At 38.1% G+C, this 18,233-nt stretch overlaps 1 protein-coding gene across 1 annotated transcript in view; it reads right to left on the reverse strand.

The window, feature by feature from the left end:
- Nucleotides 1-18,233, reverse strand: part of TDRD3 (tudor domain containing 3) — a 223,027-nt gene that overhangs the window by 151,345 nt on the left and 53,449 nt on the right. The window contains exons 2-3 of the mRNA XM_063425944.1: nt 8,692-8,776; nt 3,762-3,827 (exon numbers count right to left, since the gene is read on the reverse strand). Of these exons, the coding sequence (XP_063282014.1) occupies nt 3,762-3,827; nt 8,692-8,776 (151 nt within the window). The remainder of the gene's footprint in view (nt 1-3,761; nt 3,828-8,691; nt 8,777-18,233) is intronic.

Consider the following 18,233-nt stretch of genomic DNA (forward strand, 5'->3'; position numbering starts at 1 on the left):
GAATACAAAACAGTAGTAGGTAAGCGTTTCTACTCTCTTATCTGCTGTCAAACATCCCACACTAGTAGGATTTACAGATGCAGATTAGACTGGAAACAAAATAGATTGTAAATCTATAATGGCCACATGTTTTTAAATGGGAATGGACAATTCGTAAGCAAGAATGAGTGTTGTATTTCCTGTACAGAAGAAGGGTATGTCTCTGGAGCACAGGCATGCAAAGAAGCACAATGGCCTAAACTTCTAGAGGACTTGGGAATGCCAAATCCTAAGCCCTTCTGACTGATGTAAGTCAAACATATCTGTAAAAGGCTGGTGCAAACAGAAAAAGTAAATGCAATCATCATGAACATTGTTATTAGATGTTATGCAAGAAGAGGTCTGTACCAAAAGGGATTCATTGAGATTCTGTACTGCCAAAACACCAGAGGTGATAGCTGACACTTTGATAAAACGCTTGCAAAAAGACATTTTTGAGAAACTACGCCTTAAGATAAATTTATGAGGCTCAAATTAAGCACCATCATGAATGGGATTGTTGGTAATAATTGCTGGTGCCTAGCCTGGATGTGTTTGAGGACTTACTGCTGCTGGGGGCATTTAGTTGTCTGTCCTCTGTGGTGCTGGAGAGGAAGTGTGTTGGCATCTTGTCTTGCCTCACATCCTCGCTCTTGACATGCAACCATTTTGAACTTAGCGTAACTGGCAACTGCAAATATAAACATTACGATCTATGTGTGTGTATGTGTATCTGTTTGTCAAGATGTGCATGTGTCACGGTGTGTATCCAAGTGTGTGTATCTGTGCATAGTCGTACCTGTGTGTCAGTTTCTGTATCCGAGTGTGTGCATATGTACCAGTCTGTGTATCTGTGTGACAAGGTGTGTATGTGTCACTATGTGCATCTGCTTGTATGCCCCAGTGTGTATTTGGGTGTCAGTATATATAAGCCTGAGTGTGTATGTATGTACTGTGTATTTTTGTGCCAGTGTGTATGTGCTTGTGTGTGCATGTGTATGTGCCAGTGTGTGTCTGTGTATCAGTGTATGTATCTGAGTGTGTGTATGTGCAAGTGTGTGTATCTGTGTTTGTTAATGTGTGCGTATATTTGTGTAAGTGTGTATGTGCAAACATTCCATACAAACACTCAAACACCAATACTACACACAAATGCACATCCGCATTTAAAATCCGAAACTACATCCAAACACACCACTGCATATAAATGCAACCATAACATACAAACATACCCCTGTATTAAAACTAAAACAAATTATATACACCAATGTTACACACAAAAGCACACCTGCTCCTAAGTACTACAATCTGTTTACTATCTGTACAAATTTTCTATAAAAGAAAACATTACGCTCTGTTAATTAAAAGGTTTGTGCTACGGCGCAATTTTTTTTTTTTTTTGGGGGGGGGGGGTTCCACGATGTCGGTACACTATGTCAAATGGTTCTACAATAAAAATTAATTGGGGTCCCCTGCCTTATAATATTTGTTAATAACGAGCATTCATTTTTTTAAGAAAAAGTACTTCTTACTGCAATAGAAAAAAAAATAAGTGGTGACAAATGTAAGCATGTTTTGTGTATTTGAATGTGTGTGTGCATGTGTGTAGTATTGTCATTTGAATGCAGTTGTATGCTTGTATGTACTGTTTGTCACAAACGCACCCTACTTCAGGAGTGTGCGTGACGTAGTTGTGGTAATGAAAGGGTTAAAGTTCACTATTTGTCTGCACTAGTCCGGAAATAAAGACAACATCTTCCTTTTAACACCACCCACACTTAAACATAATAATATAACTATTACTATTTTAACTCTGCCACCACCAGGACAAATTATAAATGGGGTGCCTTGGTCCCCCAGGTATATTAATAATAAAAACCCACCAAATATACCTTAGCACAATAGCTATGTAATTGCAAAATACTAGTCTCTTCAGGTAACGTGATTCTTAACCCGACAAAGAGAACTTGGTAAATGAATGTTTATCATGAGCAAAAAATAGTCACAGTGCATACAAAAATATATGATAAACAAATGATTTACACCAACAACAGATAAAAACAAAAAGGATAAAATACATAAGTCCTAATTACTCACTTAGGTTTTCAAAGTACAACTTCTGCCCAGAGGGTCTCTGGCAAGGAAGGATGATGGTGACTCACTCAAAATTAGATCTTGGCCCCTAGCAAGTAAACCAACACCACTTCAAATCATTTGATATGTACCCTATGAATTATCATGTCTTGCCCTGGGGTGGAGTTAATGTGTACCTAAAGAAATAAGTGACCACCTCCTTTGTTCCAGACCAACGTCAATCCAAATGGAAACATTTTGCTCTTTCTTTTATGTACCTGCCACAGAAATAATAATTGCACCTACAAATTTGTTATTATTTTCCCATTCCATAGACATGTTGCACGCCCCACCCACAATCCAATAGGACGGACATCACAATTCCTGCCACGCGGGTTGTGCAACTCATGTTTAGGCTTAATTAAGAGATTGGGCTTGTCCCATTCCAAATATAATAAAAATGAGGCTTAGTTATTAAGCTGTGGGTATTAATGTTCCTCTTGGATAGGATACTGGAACACCGGGGTCTTCATGAAACTAATACCATTGCCATATCAAAGGATTGTTCTAGCAATTGAGAGTTTCAGGCCATATGGTCAAAGTCAGTTAGTTTACATTGAAACTAGTCATACGGGTGGCTTATGTGTAAAATGTCTCACCTTGCAGGACCTTTGATAGATCAAAAAGGGCAATCCGTTTCACACCTTGCAGAAGCCCCTTTTGATCAAAAGAGCAATTTCTCTCTGCCATTTGTCCTCTAGCCAGGGGTCCAGTTATTGATGCACTGCACAAATTATATTAAATAGCAACATTCCATAGTGCAATAATAAATTATGCACCCTTGCCGTGACACTGTTATTTGAAAGCAGTGGTGTACTTGTATGTAGAGTTGGTGTTCAATTTCTGGGATGTATGCAAATGCACTGCCCCGCACATACAAACTGCCACATACACTCACACACAGATACATAAACACACAGATACACACTGATAACACATACACAAATTACACACACACACAGAATTTTTGCTAACTTGTGTTTTGTGGGTGTTTTTTAAACCTGATTTGATGGGGTAACATAAGGCACCCTGTTTAAAAATTGCCTTGGTGGTGGCAGATTTTATATGTGTGAGTAGAGTTAAGAGAGATTACTTTTTTCATTAGTCATTAGTGTCTAGTGCAGACAAATAGTAAAAAACATTTTGTGTTTAGAGCTAGGCTCCTTTATGATATTTTTTTAAAATCTATTTTATTAATATAGTTGACAGGACAACAGGGCAAGTTATCAAGCACGTAAAAGCTAGTAACTCACAGCAGAAATCTTTTACCAACAATCAAGTCTGATTAAGTTCACCAAACAAATCTTCTCTAAAGAATCAACAAAGCATTCGTGTGCATCTTCCGTTAGTGGTGCACGTACAGGATGGAGGCAAAATATAATCAGATCAAGAGAAAATTACTACACAAGTGACAAAGAAGATCCAAAAGCAGATGCCGACAATCGTAACACAAATTCATCTGTGAAATCTCTTGAGAAATTAAGCCTTAGAAGAAGACTTGAATATAAAGAGGAGAAATTACAAAGGCTTTGGTTTTCCCAGGAATAGTAAAGCATGTCAGGGATAATAAATCCGAACACAAACTGTTAATTATTGGAATTTAAAGTTACCTTTTCTGCTTTTCCTCCATTGATGTCGCTGGGCAGAAAATTCTTTCCTATGGTTCTCAGGTCTGTCTGAAAAGAAAATGAAATTACAGTAGTACTTTGCATGAGAGAAAATACTGAAATAACAATATCAATTGCCCATGGAAAAAGAAAAGTGTTGTTTAGGAACTAGTCATCATTACCCTTACCAATGAAGAGCCATGGGCAGTGCTCTGCGCATTTAACCAACATGCTCACTTAAAGAGGGGCATGCTTGTCATTGGTGATGACAAAACACCTCCTCTCTAGCCCCCACCCCCAGTGGGCTGCTGTGAATCAAAAAGACCCAGGCCAAATTTTCTTCCCTGTCCGAAACCTGTGGGAATGGTGGGGAATGTTTCAGCACCTGGTTTGATAAAGGCCTTTAGAGTCAAAACATTCCCCACCTACTTGGCACCTTAAATAAAGGATCACACATTGGGCATTTGCTTGTGTCCTCAATTTATTTTATATTTAAAATAATGCAGACTTTATGGAGATATGCAAGTGTACATATATACAAACTATAAGATCAATACACGTGTTTCACTCCTCCACGTATGCTATGTACACATATGTTTTATACTTTGTCAGTATAATTAGCTATCTAATATTTATATGATTATGTATGGGCTAAGCCATTTTATAAACAATCTTCCTATACCACCTAAACAGGAACAGTATTGCAGGTATACATAATTATTTCAATATGTTTTTCCAAAAAAAAAATTGAAAAAAAATAAATAAATTTGAAGGCATTGCTTTTACGGCATGATCGTAACCCCTTTAGGACATATGACATGTGTGACATGTCATGATTCCCTTTTATTCCAGAAGTTTGGTCCTTAAGGGGTTAAAGAGAGATTGGGTGATCAAAAGGTTAGGGTCTGACAAGAAAAGCAATGTTCTAAAAGTGGGTGAATTACTACAGAAACCAATTAAATGAGCAGGGACATTCCACTGATGTCTACATCCCGTTTGTACCATTTTCAGATTATAAAATGTAGGCAAATCTGCCCAGTGTGTCCTTTCAGTGATCAGCGTTTCAAACCAACCTGGGTTTCTATTGGTTCAAAACATCAGTAAGCTGCAAAGGCAACTTTTATTTCAAATGGATTGCATGTATCTTTATTGTATGAATTAAATTAGAAACATTTACTATAACTTTTGAGCATGTCTCAGTTTTTGCTATTTCACATAAAGAACATTTGGATTGAAATGATCCAGATTTTAAAACTATATAGTGCACAGCTTTGTATTGAATGTGTTTGCAGCACACTTTTAAGTTTCTTAAAGGACCACTAGTGCCAGGAAAGCATACTCGTTTTCCTGGCACTAGAGTGCCCTGAGGGTGCCCCCACCCTCAGGGACCCCCTCCCGCCCGGCTCTGGAAAGGGGAAAAGGGTTAAAACTTACCTTTTTCCAGCGCCGGGCGGGGAGCTCTCCTCCTCCTCTCCGCCTCCGTTCCTCCCCGTCGGCTGAATGCGCACGCGCGGCAAGAGCTGCACGCGCATTCAGCCGGTCACATAGGAAAGCATTCATAATGCTTTCCTATGGACGCTTGCGTGCTCTCACTGTGATTTTCACAGTGAGAATCACGCAAGCGCCTCTAGCGGCTGTCAGTGAGACAGCCACTAGAGGAAATAGGGGAAGGCTTAACTAATTGATAAACATAGCAGTTTCTCTGAAACTGCTATGTTTATAAAAAAAATTAGTTAACCCTAGCTGGACCTGGCACCCAGACCACTTCATTAAGCTGAAGTGGTCTGGGAGCCTAGAGTGGTCCTTTAAGGTTCACTGGTGAAAACCACTGATCTAAACTAGAGAGAAGAATTTCCAAACCATGATTTCTGAGGCTAAACATATTCTCTACACCACATTAAACAGCTTAAAAAAAGAAAAACTATATAGAAGGGTTTACTCAAGTCTGTCCAAAGCCATGACGGATAGAATATTCAAATTACAAATCGACAAATATATTTCCTGGGGAGGTGACAGCCCATGATATGGGATTAAGTCCCTCCCAACTGAAAGTAGATAAGACATATACCGTAATACTCCAGTTCAGCCAGCACTTCCCCTTCTAGACTTCCACTAGAATTCTCAGCTCTAAGTATTGTCATGCACAAAGAAACAACAAGGCAAGCAGGGAGGTTGAAACACAACCCAAGGCAATGATATCCAGCAAAGGGAAGGGCCTCATGGATGTTAAAGCAGCTCTGTCACTTCGGAGCATTTTGTAAATACATAATCTTTATGAAATACTCATGTTGACTGTGTTGGAATTTCACTGAAATTCTAATGCAATCCAAACACAATCCTAAGGTTGATAAAAGTTGACAAAAGGCACAATTCCACTTACATAGGTGGGAGAACAATTTCATGAACTAAATGCAACTGTCTCTTTCAAGATGAAGAACCTTGCCCCCAATAGGAATTGGCTGCATCAAAGAATATTTTCTTTTGGGCAAGAGAGGTAATAGTGCGCTTCAGCATTGTACTATGGGTGGTCAACATCAATAAAAATTGAGTTTATTTTCAGTAAATTACAAGTCACTCACATTTTATTTATAGTTATTTGCTCATTGTCAAGTTGTCCGTGATCAAGGCTTGAAGAGAAGTGGACTCTTTGCTTATTGTACATAGAGGGGTAACAGGTGTACCTCATCAAGCCATGATCTGGGATTTCTGTGTATGACTTGCATATGGGGTTTGTCTGTCTTTTATGTTCCTGACTTCCTTGTTGGTACAAGCCTGCTATGTTAATAGTATAGGTTTCCACTGTAATGACATAAGTCAGGTAATTTGAGAACCTCCACCGATGAAGATTACACAAACTATTAAGCAGTTTCTATCCTCTGCAATTACGCTAAAACTCACTGATGAAAAAGTGCACAATTTGTCCATCATTTAAAGATGTTGGTGTTTCATGCATCCTCAGTGGATATACAAGAACAGAAGACATCATCTGACTCGTGATATAATGGATTTAAAACAAAATAATGGATTATGAATTTGTTCTTTCAAAAGTGTTGTGTATTTATGTGAGATGAATTTAGAGCTAGAATTAACTTTATTTTCCTGGTTCACTTTTGAAGTCGCTAAATTGCTTGGTTGAAGCACAAATTATCATCTCTGCCATGCGATAATTAACATAAGCTGCTGGCATCCAAAGGAGAATAGCTTTGGCTCTGAATGAGATGAAGTGTGATGGTACAAAGGTTATTAAGTACCATTACTGGTTTTCATCTATAAACCTATATTTACATATTTTTTACGGATAGGGGATTTATTGCATTCAATCAGCTCTTTAGCTTAATAGAATACACATAATAAAAAGCTCTGTAATATGGAATCCAAAAAGCTTTTCTTTTAATAAGATTATAATATTTAGAATTTATGCCTGGTATAACGTACACATGGCATTTCTTTTTGATTTACAACAAATACCCTTTTAAACAGTAAAACAGTGTAGAAGAGGCCAATTAATAAAAAAAAAAATAGTTGGCAACACACCACAAAAAACAACCAGCTGTGTATTGGCTTCTGTTATTCCTCAAAGCACAGACTGATGGGTATTCAATATAATGACAAAATAATGTTTTCACTCATTTACCTTCATCTAATTTTCTTCTTTAGAAGTCTTTATTTGATTACAATTTTACCCCGAGATATATTGCCATCCAATCAAATTACAACATGGGGAGAATTGCAGTTGTGTCAAAAAGATAAAGTTTCCGAGCAATTCATAAAAATCTTTATGAAATGTTTATATTGATGCGTTCAAATTCCAATGCAATCAAAAGACTACTTCTAGGGACTACTTTTTCTTTGTGAAGAAGACGGAATTGAATATTTACAAATAGCAATGCATTTATATTTCTCTACTTTTAAAGTATCTCCCAGGATAAAGAATCTGCTATGACAAAACTCAACTGCACTCATTGTATTGAACTCTGAAAGAAGAAAGGCTGAATCTATCCTGACAGACATGTTATCTGTAACTTTTAGTGTCGAACACATTCTAAAGATATTATCAGTGGTCCATTAGCCAACTACGTTATCTGATTTACTATATTCTGTTGCAGTAATGAATATCATTACTGTGTACACTACTAATGTGTAAATGTTCACTGGAGCTAAAACAGGAATTCAAAATTCTGTTCCTTGTGGTTATTAATTGACATACTGCTAAAATTAAAAGAAATGGAAATATGCGTATGATTCATTCAATTTCAAAAGTTGGGAATATGGAAGAAATCAAAAATTATATTTTTAGTGGATGGCTCTTTTAATAGGTAATTCTGAATTAAATATGGAAACAGCTAGACAGTCTTCTAAATTCTCCAATAGATATACTGATGCACAGGGATCGAACATTAGAACTAGATGAGCATGCAACATACAGTGTTTAAATTCCAGGCCGATGGCTGTTTAGCATCTCAGATTGTTAACTGACCATATAATTTTAGCAGAGTATGCACTCATGAATGAATGTATTCTACAGATGCGCTAAAAAAATAATGTCGAACATAACATTAAAGCGACACGGTCATGCTGAACTTGTCTTTATCCTATTGTTTCCTCTTCTCTTCCTCTCTCAGAATCTGAATCCTTGACACAGGAAATGGAACTAACTTAAGCACCTCCTTTAGTCATAGAAAGTCAAGCGTAGAAAAAATACATGTAGCCCGTACTTTATGTTATGTTTTAAAGAAAACTAGATCAGAAATAAAGAAAAGAACAACAGATTCTTAGAGAGGAAGAGAAGAGAAAACAATAGGAACAGTCAGCATGACAGTGCAGCTTTAAATGCTAGAGGGTACTTATTATTGATCCGCAAGACATTGTTGCTTTAAAAGTAACTAATTTGACATTTAAATGTAAAGAAATTAAAAAAAAAAAAGTAACTTACATTGAGAGCAACAAGGAGAATGGCACTTTTATTCACTTTGTCTGATGCACTCTTACAAGATTCAAATCCTTCTTCAGAAAGATACCTGGAGATAAAATAAATAAAGAGATTCAAGCCGCATGAAATGCTAATCCAAATTTCCCCTCACATAGATTATGTCTTGCACACAAGAACCGTGCACAACAAGTTGAATAAAATGAACTCACACAATCCTACATATAACATGCCAGGTTATCATGCATCCAATGCCACCACAAGGATTTACGCACAATTTTGGTTACTTAAAGCAACATTCTATGCACGATAACAACTACAGTCTGGTGGTCATGGTGTTAAACTATTCCTTTTACTCCGTTGAACATTCTCCAATGAGCGCAGTCCTGCATGGCTCTTCTTACCTCTGTAGAACTAACTGGATTCTCCTGCAGACAGGAAGCAGGGGTTACAACTGTTGGTGCCAAGTGTGAAATAGGTAAGTGGGCAAACCATGCTATAAACAGTTTGACTACCTACCGTTGGATGACACTAGATCACCCCTGGCATTTTCCTTCATTTATTCTGATGCTTACTGTTGTTCATGCTAAGAAAAGAAAGTAGACGTGTAGTCTCTAGCTAGACCCTGATGTTGGTAGGACTGAAGAGCTAGCTGTCTCTGCGTTATGCAAAAGCAGAGACTGCTTTCTATGCTCCCTGTTACTTCCAAATGGCATGGTAATTCACATCACCAGGAAGACATGATAAGATATCACATGATGGCACCAGAGGGTGGAGTTACAGTGCCCACAAGAGAGAGAGCACAGCACTAGCATCACCTGGCCGTTGCCAAATGTAGACGTATAATATCTTTATCTCTCCCCAATAGCTTTAATGACTGCCAGACAGCTGATTAACCAGAGAAATTGATACAATATAGAATATATATTGTGCACAGTTCTATGTATTTTATAGATTTCTTTATGTTGTGCTCAGCTTGTTTTATTGTATGAGCATCTTTGTATTATACTCAGCTCTCTGTATTGTATGACTAGCTATGTACTGTATATGTAGTAGTAAAGTTCTTGGGGAGGAGCTTGGTACACCACCATCTTCAAACTTCCCCAGCTGCCACTGCATTTCACAACACCAGCATCTGCAGAGGCACAACTTTTACTTTGGTGCAAATATAGCATAATACAAATTAATACAGAAAAAAATAAAGTGGCATCCCTACTTGAGGTAAGGAGGCTTGAAGATGCAATGGAGGGTAAATATGCTAACCTGAGAATGTGCCCTGTGGGCAATGCCATCTTCTGCCTTCAGCTCCTGGAACCTCATGCACCAGGAAGTGCAAGAGTACAGCACTTCTCTATGGAGAATCCCGTGAGACCCTCTTGAAGCTCAATTCATATGCATATTACTCATACTAAAGAGATATTAACCCAGTTTGCAAATAAAATCTTATGTATCTGTTAAGTTAAAGCTAGGTGCAGAAATATTTGGACACGGACACAAGTTTTCTAATTTTGACTGTTTACCAAAAAAAATTACGGTTAAATCATGGGCTTAAGGTGCAGTCTTTAAACTTTAATTTTGAGGTATTTACATCCAAATTGGAGTAATGGTTTAGGAATTACAGTTCTTTAATATGTAGCTCCCTCTTTTTCAAGGGACCAAAAAAAAAAAGGACAATGGACATGGGCAGATATGGGCAATTCCTTTATTATTTATTCAGCAATTAAGCAAGTAAAAGGTCTGGAGCTGATTCAAGGTATGGAAATCACATTTTGAAGTTGTTGCTGTGAACCCACAACATACAGTCAAAGGAGCTCTCTGTGAATCCTTAGGATACAAAAAAATAAATAAAAATCCATCATAGTGATAGAACATTCGGTGTGGCCAAATCAACACATTCGGAGAGAAAAAGAATGCACTGGTGCGCTCTGCAAGAAAAAAAAAAAAGGCCTGGATGTCCATTGGATACCACAGTGCTGGATGATCGTATGATCCTTTCAATGGTAAAAAAAAAAAAAACATCTTTCGCAACATCCAGCCAAATGAACACTATCCCAGGAGGTAGGCATATCATTATCCAAATCGATTATAAAGAGAAGACGTCATGAGGGCAAATACAGAGGGTTCACCACAAGGTGCAAACCATTTATATGCCTCAATAATACAAAAGCCAGATTAGACATTGCCAAAAGAAACATAAATAAAACAAAACAAAAAAAACAGCCTTGTTCTGGAACAGGATTCTTTGGACAGAGGGAACTAAGATCATGAAAAAAAGTATGGAACAGCTCATAATCCAAAGCATACCACTTTATCTTTAAAACACGGTGGAGGAAGTGTGACAGCTTAGTCATGTATGACTACCAATGGCACTGGCTCACTAGTGTTTATTGATGATGTGACAGAAGTCAGAAGCAGCCAGATGAATTCTGAAGTGTCTACTCAGATTGAACCAAATTCAGTGAAGTTTATTGGACAGATGGACAGTGACCTTTGAAATTATACTGCAACAGCAACCCAGGAGTTTTGTGGGTTTTTTTGTTTTTGTTTTTAAGGCAAATAACAACAACTGAAGACAGCTGCAGTTAAGGCCTGGCAAAGCATCAGAAAGGAGGAAACCCAGCGTTTGGTGATGTCCATATGCGTTCCAGACTTCAAGCTGTCATTTGAGCCCCTGAAATAAGGACTATATATGAAAATGGTTGCAATTCCTAAACGTTGAATTAAAGCTTATGCATTTCAGTTACATCTCGGTTTCATTTCAAATCCATTGTAATGGCACACAGAGCCAAAATTATGAAAATTGTGTCAGTGTCCAAATATTTCCGGACCCAACTGTATTTTATAAATAAAAATGCAATCGTTTACTGTAAAACGCCCTAGATATGGACAACAAAACTTGAAATGAACATAACATCCAATTCACTTTGTTTGTTGTATCATTATTTTATTTGTTTCATATTGATTGTTTATTTTATTATAAAAGTTAAAAACCTATTTGAAAACATCCAATTCACTTATTTCACAGAGGAAATCCTGCATATTCTTCCTAGCATTACAAAGAATAACCTGAGCAAAATGTATATTGGGCTCCATGGAGCAGAGGGTTCTGGATGCCTACTTGACAATGGTGTTTTATGGTGAGATGATTTCAACTGCAACGGTTTTAAGTCACTCCGCCTTACGACAGTGCTCGCAGGGTACTTTCTGCACCATACCTTTTCCAATTATTGAAAGTTGTTACAGGTGCAGGAAAGGTGCATAGATTTTCTTTCCCTTTAATCTTGTACATCAAACCTGCCTGTTACACTAAATGAAAAGATTACCCTGTGTAACACAATGCATTGTTCATTCTGACAAAATATTCTCAATCATTTTTTTTTTTTTTAAATAGATCAGGCTGTATTCCAGGCTTGTGTCCTCCTTAAATTATTTAGAGGAGTTGCCAGCATTATTCGGGAGAATTACACATCGTAGGCTGCAAAACATTATTGAAAAATGCATACATCTGCCGCTTTCTTCCCTTGATATGCAATGACCATATAAAAAAAAGGATCTGGCTGCAAGATAGAAGGCCCTGTGTGTCCCTGAACACACCAGCAGCATGCCTAAGAGAGAGTGCTAAAAAAAAAACAAAAAAACTTGTAGCTTTCTAATCAGTTCCCCAGTGTCGCTAAGGCCCATAAGTGGGAAACCGAGCAGGAGAGCTGCCCGAGAGAATGCTTGTTTACTTGAACAACAGGCAAAAATACAGATTTTCAGTCCTCTGTAATGAAGGGCTTAGACTTGTAACATGCCAAATTCAATTATTTATTTTCTAACTGAAAACATAGAGGCATAGCGTTTACTTTAAAAAGCTGACAAGTTAATAGCATATTTTTTATCTAATTAACTGAGCGGGTGATAATGTTCCTGGTCAACTGAAAGCTAATTTGCATGGCAGTGTTAGATGTCTGGCACCTACATTCAACTGCTTCGAGGAGAAACTTAATGGTTCTCCTAGTTACAAAATCATGCATATGAAAATGTTCTCAAAATTGTAATTGTCTGTGTTAATGTAAAAATAACCACCAAGCCTTGTTTGTGAGTACTCAGGAGGAGAATTAGAACTAGCTTCAGGCAGACGGTTTAACCCAGTAGACATAAGTTAATAACTGTATAATGGAGCACATAGTCCTAAAGAGCATAATCTGTTTGTAGACAGAGTGCTACGGCAACAAAATATGTGCACTTTATTTTTCTTCTTTTAGAACACAGAAAATATGCAAGAGCAGTTTATCCTATTGCATTTAAACGTTATTTGTCAGGGTACACACAATTTGGTGTTTAAAAGTACAATCTATACATCATGTAGGCAGAACTGCTAGCGAAGGGGGGCGGAGCCAGCAACCGCACGGAACGGACGCGTCTCTCAGGAGCTCCGTCCAAGCCGGGGAAAAACAAGCTGTTTTTGCCCAATCTACCCTGCCATACCAGCCCCAACTTACCACGACAATGGGGCGCAAAAAAAAAAAAAATGCCGGATGGAAAAACACCCATCCACCGCCGATATCGGCGAGCTTTTGTGGAGGCCGCAAGCATCCTCGAGACCTGTCATGGCGCCGCTCTCCGACGCACCGTCCCGAACATCCAGTGAAGACTCACTCTCCAACCTGGAACTGATGGCGGAGACACAGAGAGCAGGCAAACCTAAGACACAGAGCAGCCCCCCAGTCAATGAAGACCGACTGAAAGCCCTCCTGGGTGATCTACGCTGACATATCGCGGCGGACATCAACTCATTTAAAGAGGAAATCCATGGGGTGTAAGTGAGACTGCATGACGCAGAAATCAGCACAGCAGCACACGAGGCCCGCATTAATAGCCTTAAGAACGAGCTGACTAAGACCAAGAACGATTTGATCCAAACCCAACATCAAGTTGCAGCAATGGAAGTTCGTAGGCGATGGAACAATGTTAAAATAAGGGGCCTGGCTGAAAATGTAACAACCGCAGAAATCCCCCACCTCATCCGAAGACTGCTATCCAGCTTATTTGCGCCAAAACGAGTGAAAGCCATGATGCTGGAGGGGTGCTACAGGCTACCACAACCGCAAGCGAACTCCCAGCAAAACAGCAGGGATGTGATTGTGCGTTTTCAACATGGCCCAGACAAGCAGGCCTTCATGCCAGCGGTCCGCAACACCTCTCTATACCAATTTGAGGGACATTCCTTACTATTCTACCCTGACATATCCCGGGCCACAATGGCATAGCGGAGATCCCTGAGACCACTAACCTCAGTGCTGATGCAACGCAAGAAACCCTATACATAGGGAGCACCACGAAGCCTTTTGATACCTCACGAGACTGGGACTCTCAAAGTTGCTGACATATCTAAAATGGGCACCATTCTCCACCAACTTGGTCTCCCCCCGCGAAGGCATGGCCGCACCCACCAGCACCTAAGCCTAAGTCACAGGCATGGGACTTGGCCACTATTCGCCCGTTTGACCCGGCTACCCAACGGAATAACACCGCTAACACTGATACAGCTTGAATGTCCAATGCTACCGCACAATGATGCTATTATCCAAGTTACTGTTTAATGTGTTGCATTGTTTATCCGATAATTAAGTACTTAAACCTGCACAATGTGTGGACAGATAGCTGTCCTTGGAAACAACGTCTCACCAAACCCTCACCCGCTGGCTATACGTACCCCTTTCTTTCTCCCCCCACCCCAATCATTGATTTCAGCACTAAGTTACATGTTAAAGGGGGTGTTTGCCTCTTGTGCTATGGCCATCAATGTTAATGTCCTACACTCGATGTTCCCAAGAGGCTCATAGTCCTCACTGCCCAGCGACAACATCGGAATCTACCGATGATCTTCCCAAGAATGGCAGTCGGCATAGTTTAGCTAAGTTGAATAGCTAATGTTTTCTATATCTCTTTAAGATAAAACCCTCAGACTAGATGTAATCCACAATGTTAATTATGAGAGACTAGGCTGGGTTTGACGAGAGACTAGGCTGGTTTTTACCGTTTCACATGCCTCCAAACAGGCCTTGCCTCTTAAACCGATGGCACAAAACCTCCAATATACACAAGCTCGTCTGTGAGCTACTCTTTGCCCTGCTTGAGATATCCTGTTTTATTGCATCCCTACTTAGTACACAGCTTAACTATTATCTACTAGTAATAATACCAAAATGTGCACAAAAAGTATTTGCCATGCAAATGTTATATTATGTATAATGAAACCCTTGCATCAGCTGTCGTGGCAATGCAGGCTGTCTGTACACAACAAGCACAATAAAAATAAAGAATTTTTAGAAAAAAGCAAAAAAAAGAAATGCTAGCGAATGTTTATGTTTTTAATTAAAGGAACACTGGAAACACACAGATACAGCTAATTAAAGTGCTTTTTGTTGCAAAAGCTAATTTCAAGGGAAATCTGTACATTTTTCGTGTATGATTGACAGCTAGGGAGGTTTTCTTTCACTTTCTTTAGCTCCACTGAGCCATGGTACGAGACAGGCACGCTTTGATGAAGTGCACCTCTTAAAACTTCTCATAAACGTGTACTAATTAGAATTGGCCAATCACACGGTAAATCCGTGATTGGCCAATCTGAAAAAGGGTAGGGCTTGCAGTAGCTGCATATACTAGATCTACATCTATTGGAAGCCAATATTTCATATACTTAGAATCAAGTTCCCATCATGTATACACCCCTGCCTCTTATTCAGAAATACCAGCCCTAGAGCATCAGATTTTGCATGGTTAATAAGAAAACAAGCACAAAAGAAAAGCCAGTAAATAGAGGATATGTAGTATCAGCTGACAGGATAATATCAAACACAAACTGCACTATTCAAATTTAAAAGACAGCATATATTCATACTCACAATGCACAGTGAGTAAGCTTTTTATTGTAATGTGCGCTTTTTGCCACAGGAGGAGCTGAAACAAAAATAAAATCTAAATGTCTTTCTGAAGAACAAATACAACTCAGAAGACCACTGTGCCTGTGGAGCCAAACTCCATTAACTAGAAGAAATAAAAGTTTTATTTGTTTCACAGGTTCTATAAAAAATTAAATTAAAAAAAATAAATAAAAGAGTCAATAAAAGTTTAACACTTTATTTAAAAGAACTTGCAAGAGCACAGACTTAATGCTACATCTAATCAATCAGGCAAACACGTAACATATATACAGCCTGTTCAAAGACTAGCATAATTTACAGAAATTTGCTCTTATCTATATGTGAATGCCTCAAGCAGTGAAATTTAAATAACTTTTCTATTAGTCCATATAACATTTCTGTATTTAATGGGAGAAAATCATTTTCACTATTTTTTTTGGAATAAATTAAAGTTCTTCAAACTTACACAACCAGTCATAAAGTTTTAATACATATGAATGTTTAATGAAATTAAGCACATCTTGAGAGAGAATATTTTGTAGCCTTGCATGATATAGACATTTATGCAGTTGCCAAGGGGGAAAATAAATTAATTCAGTATATTACCGAAAATATCTCCTTTACATTTTTAAAATCTTACAGAAAAAAAAATGAAGCTTCCTGCATACAAATAGCAAGCAAACCGTTCAACAAGTAAGATGTGCACCAATTCATTGGTATCAGATTTTTAAAAAAATTCATAGCCACATTTTTGCATCAAATGTGAAATTAAACTCTAGATAGTGATGCTGTAAACATATGGGTACAGATAGTATAACTTGGCATATTCCGTGTTCAGGTAAGTTGGCATAGAGGCTCCAAATTTCATATGGGACTGAAGGTAAAACAGACAATTCTCAGGAAATGCACTGAGGTTTTGTAGTCTCTCTAAATTTGATTTAAACCAGAGTTCACTAAAAGCTAGGGTTCCAAACAGAGCGAAAAATCATTGAAAAAATAAAAAATAAAAAGCAGCACAATCATTTTCTTTGCTAGTACTACAATAGTGAAATGACCTTAAATATTGCAACTCTTGAATGTTTTTGCAAAACTTGTCCCCAAGAGAATATGAAAGATAAAGATTTCAAAAATCTTGCATACCTAGGCTTCAAAACATTTCATTCTGCATGCTGAGCGTGCTCAAAATTATATATATATTTTTAGCTACAAAATTACCAGTGTAATTCTAGAGTTAGCCACATGGTGGTACTATAAGTATAGTATTAAACAGTTGTGGCTAAGTGACAAAGAATATACAAACTAGATTATAATCCTTATAAAAGCATTGGTACTTAATTCTCAAAATTAAATTATGCCCTAAACACTGGGACAATAGGTGTTAATAGCCATATGTAGATTCACCATGCCTCTAAACTGTAAGCTCAATTGAGCAGGGTCCTCATCTACCTATTGTTACTGTAACATTTCGTAATGGTCTCATTTATTGTTTATTGTTAAATTTCCCACTTTACAATATTGTAAAGCGCGGCGGCATAAGTTGGCGCTGTATGAATGACGACAATAATAATAATAATAATAATAATACTGCAAAATGACGTTAAAATTGCTATACTGTTTTATGTACAGTTTCTATGCTGCAGAGGGGAAATTAATTACCCAACCAAGACAGTTTACTTTGGTATCTTACAACCATCAAGTAAGAGAGCGTGTGTGTAATTTAATATATATATATATCAATTCTGAAATATTTCCTTTAAACTGGTGACTTTACCAATCTACTTGATGTCACAAGTAGATTGGAGGGGGGGGAGGTTAGAAAGAATTAAACATACATTTTTCCCCAGCGCCAGCTGACTGACCCAGATCTGCCTCTTTGGCGGACGTAATCAGAATTGATTATTTCAGCCAATCCAATGTGTTCCATATAAGGAAAGCATTGGATTGGCTGAGATTGACAAGAAGGCGGGGTGGGAGCAGGGTAAGCCAGGTCAATCAACATCTTCTCATAGAGATGCACTGAATCAATGTTAATGTCAATTAATGTCTCCATGCAGAACGTGGAGGTGCTGAACTGGCCCCAGGAAACACTAGGTGTCCCTAGGCTTTAATGTTAACACTGTCTTTTTTCTGAAAATACAGTGTTTACATGGAAATACCTGCAGGAACGAACTACACTCACCAGAACAACTACAATGAGCTGTATTTTTATGACAGGCCCGCCGCTATTGTTAAAACCCCAGATGTGTATTTTGCTACTGCTGCCGAGTTGCAGACCTTTGCCAGGTCATTGGCAAGTAAGAGATATGCCAATTTGCTTTCACCTTTCCACTGGTTGATGTATTGGCATAATGTCACTTCTTGGCAAAACAATAGCACCAGCTGTACTTTATTCTCATTATGGCATATCATTTGCAAAAGAAAAACAATTAGAATATTTAATAATGGACACTTGAATTATTTACATTTTTCACATCAATATTGAACTTTAATGGTGAATTTCACAAGTCTTCTGTGTTACACAAGTTCAAAGACTCCAGATTTGTGTTTTGCTTCATCTACCAAGTACAGCAATACCAAAATTTAATATTTGCCTCTGTATGTTCCCATACATGCAATTTTATATAGTGACACTATCTGTGT

The sequence above is a fragment of the Pelobates fuscus genome, chromosome 1, assembly GCF_036172605.1.
Source record: "Pelobates fuscus isolate aPelFus1 chromosome 1, aPelFus1.pri, whole genome shotgun sequence".
Lineage (NCBI taxonomy): Eukaryota > Metazoa > Chordata > Amphibia > Anura > Pelobatidae > Pelobates > Pelobates fuscus.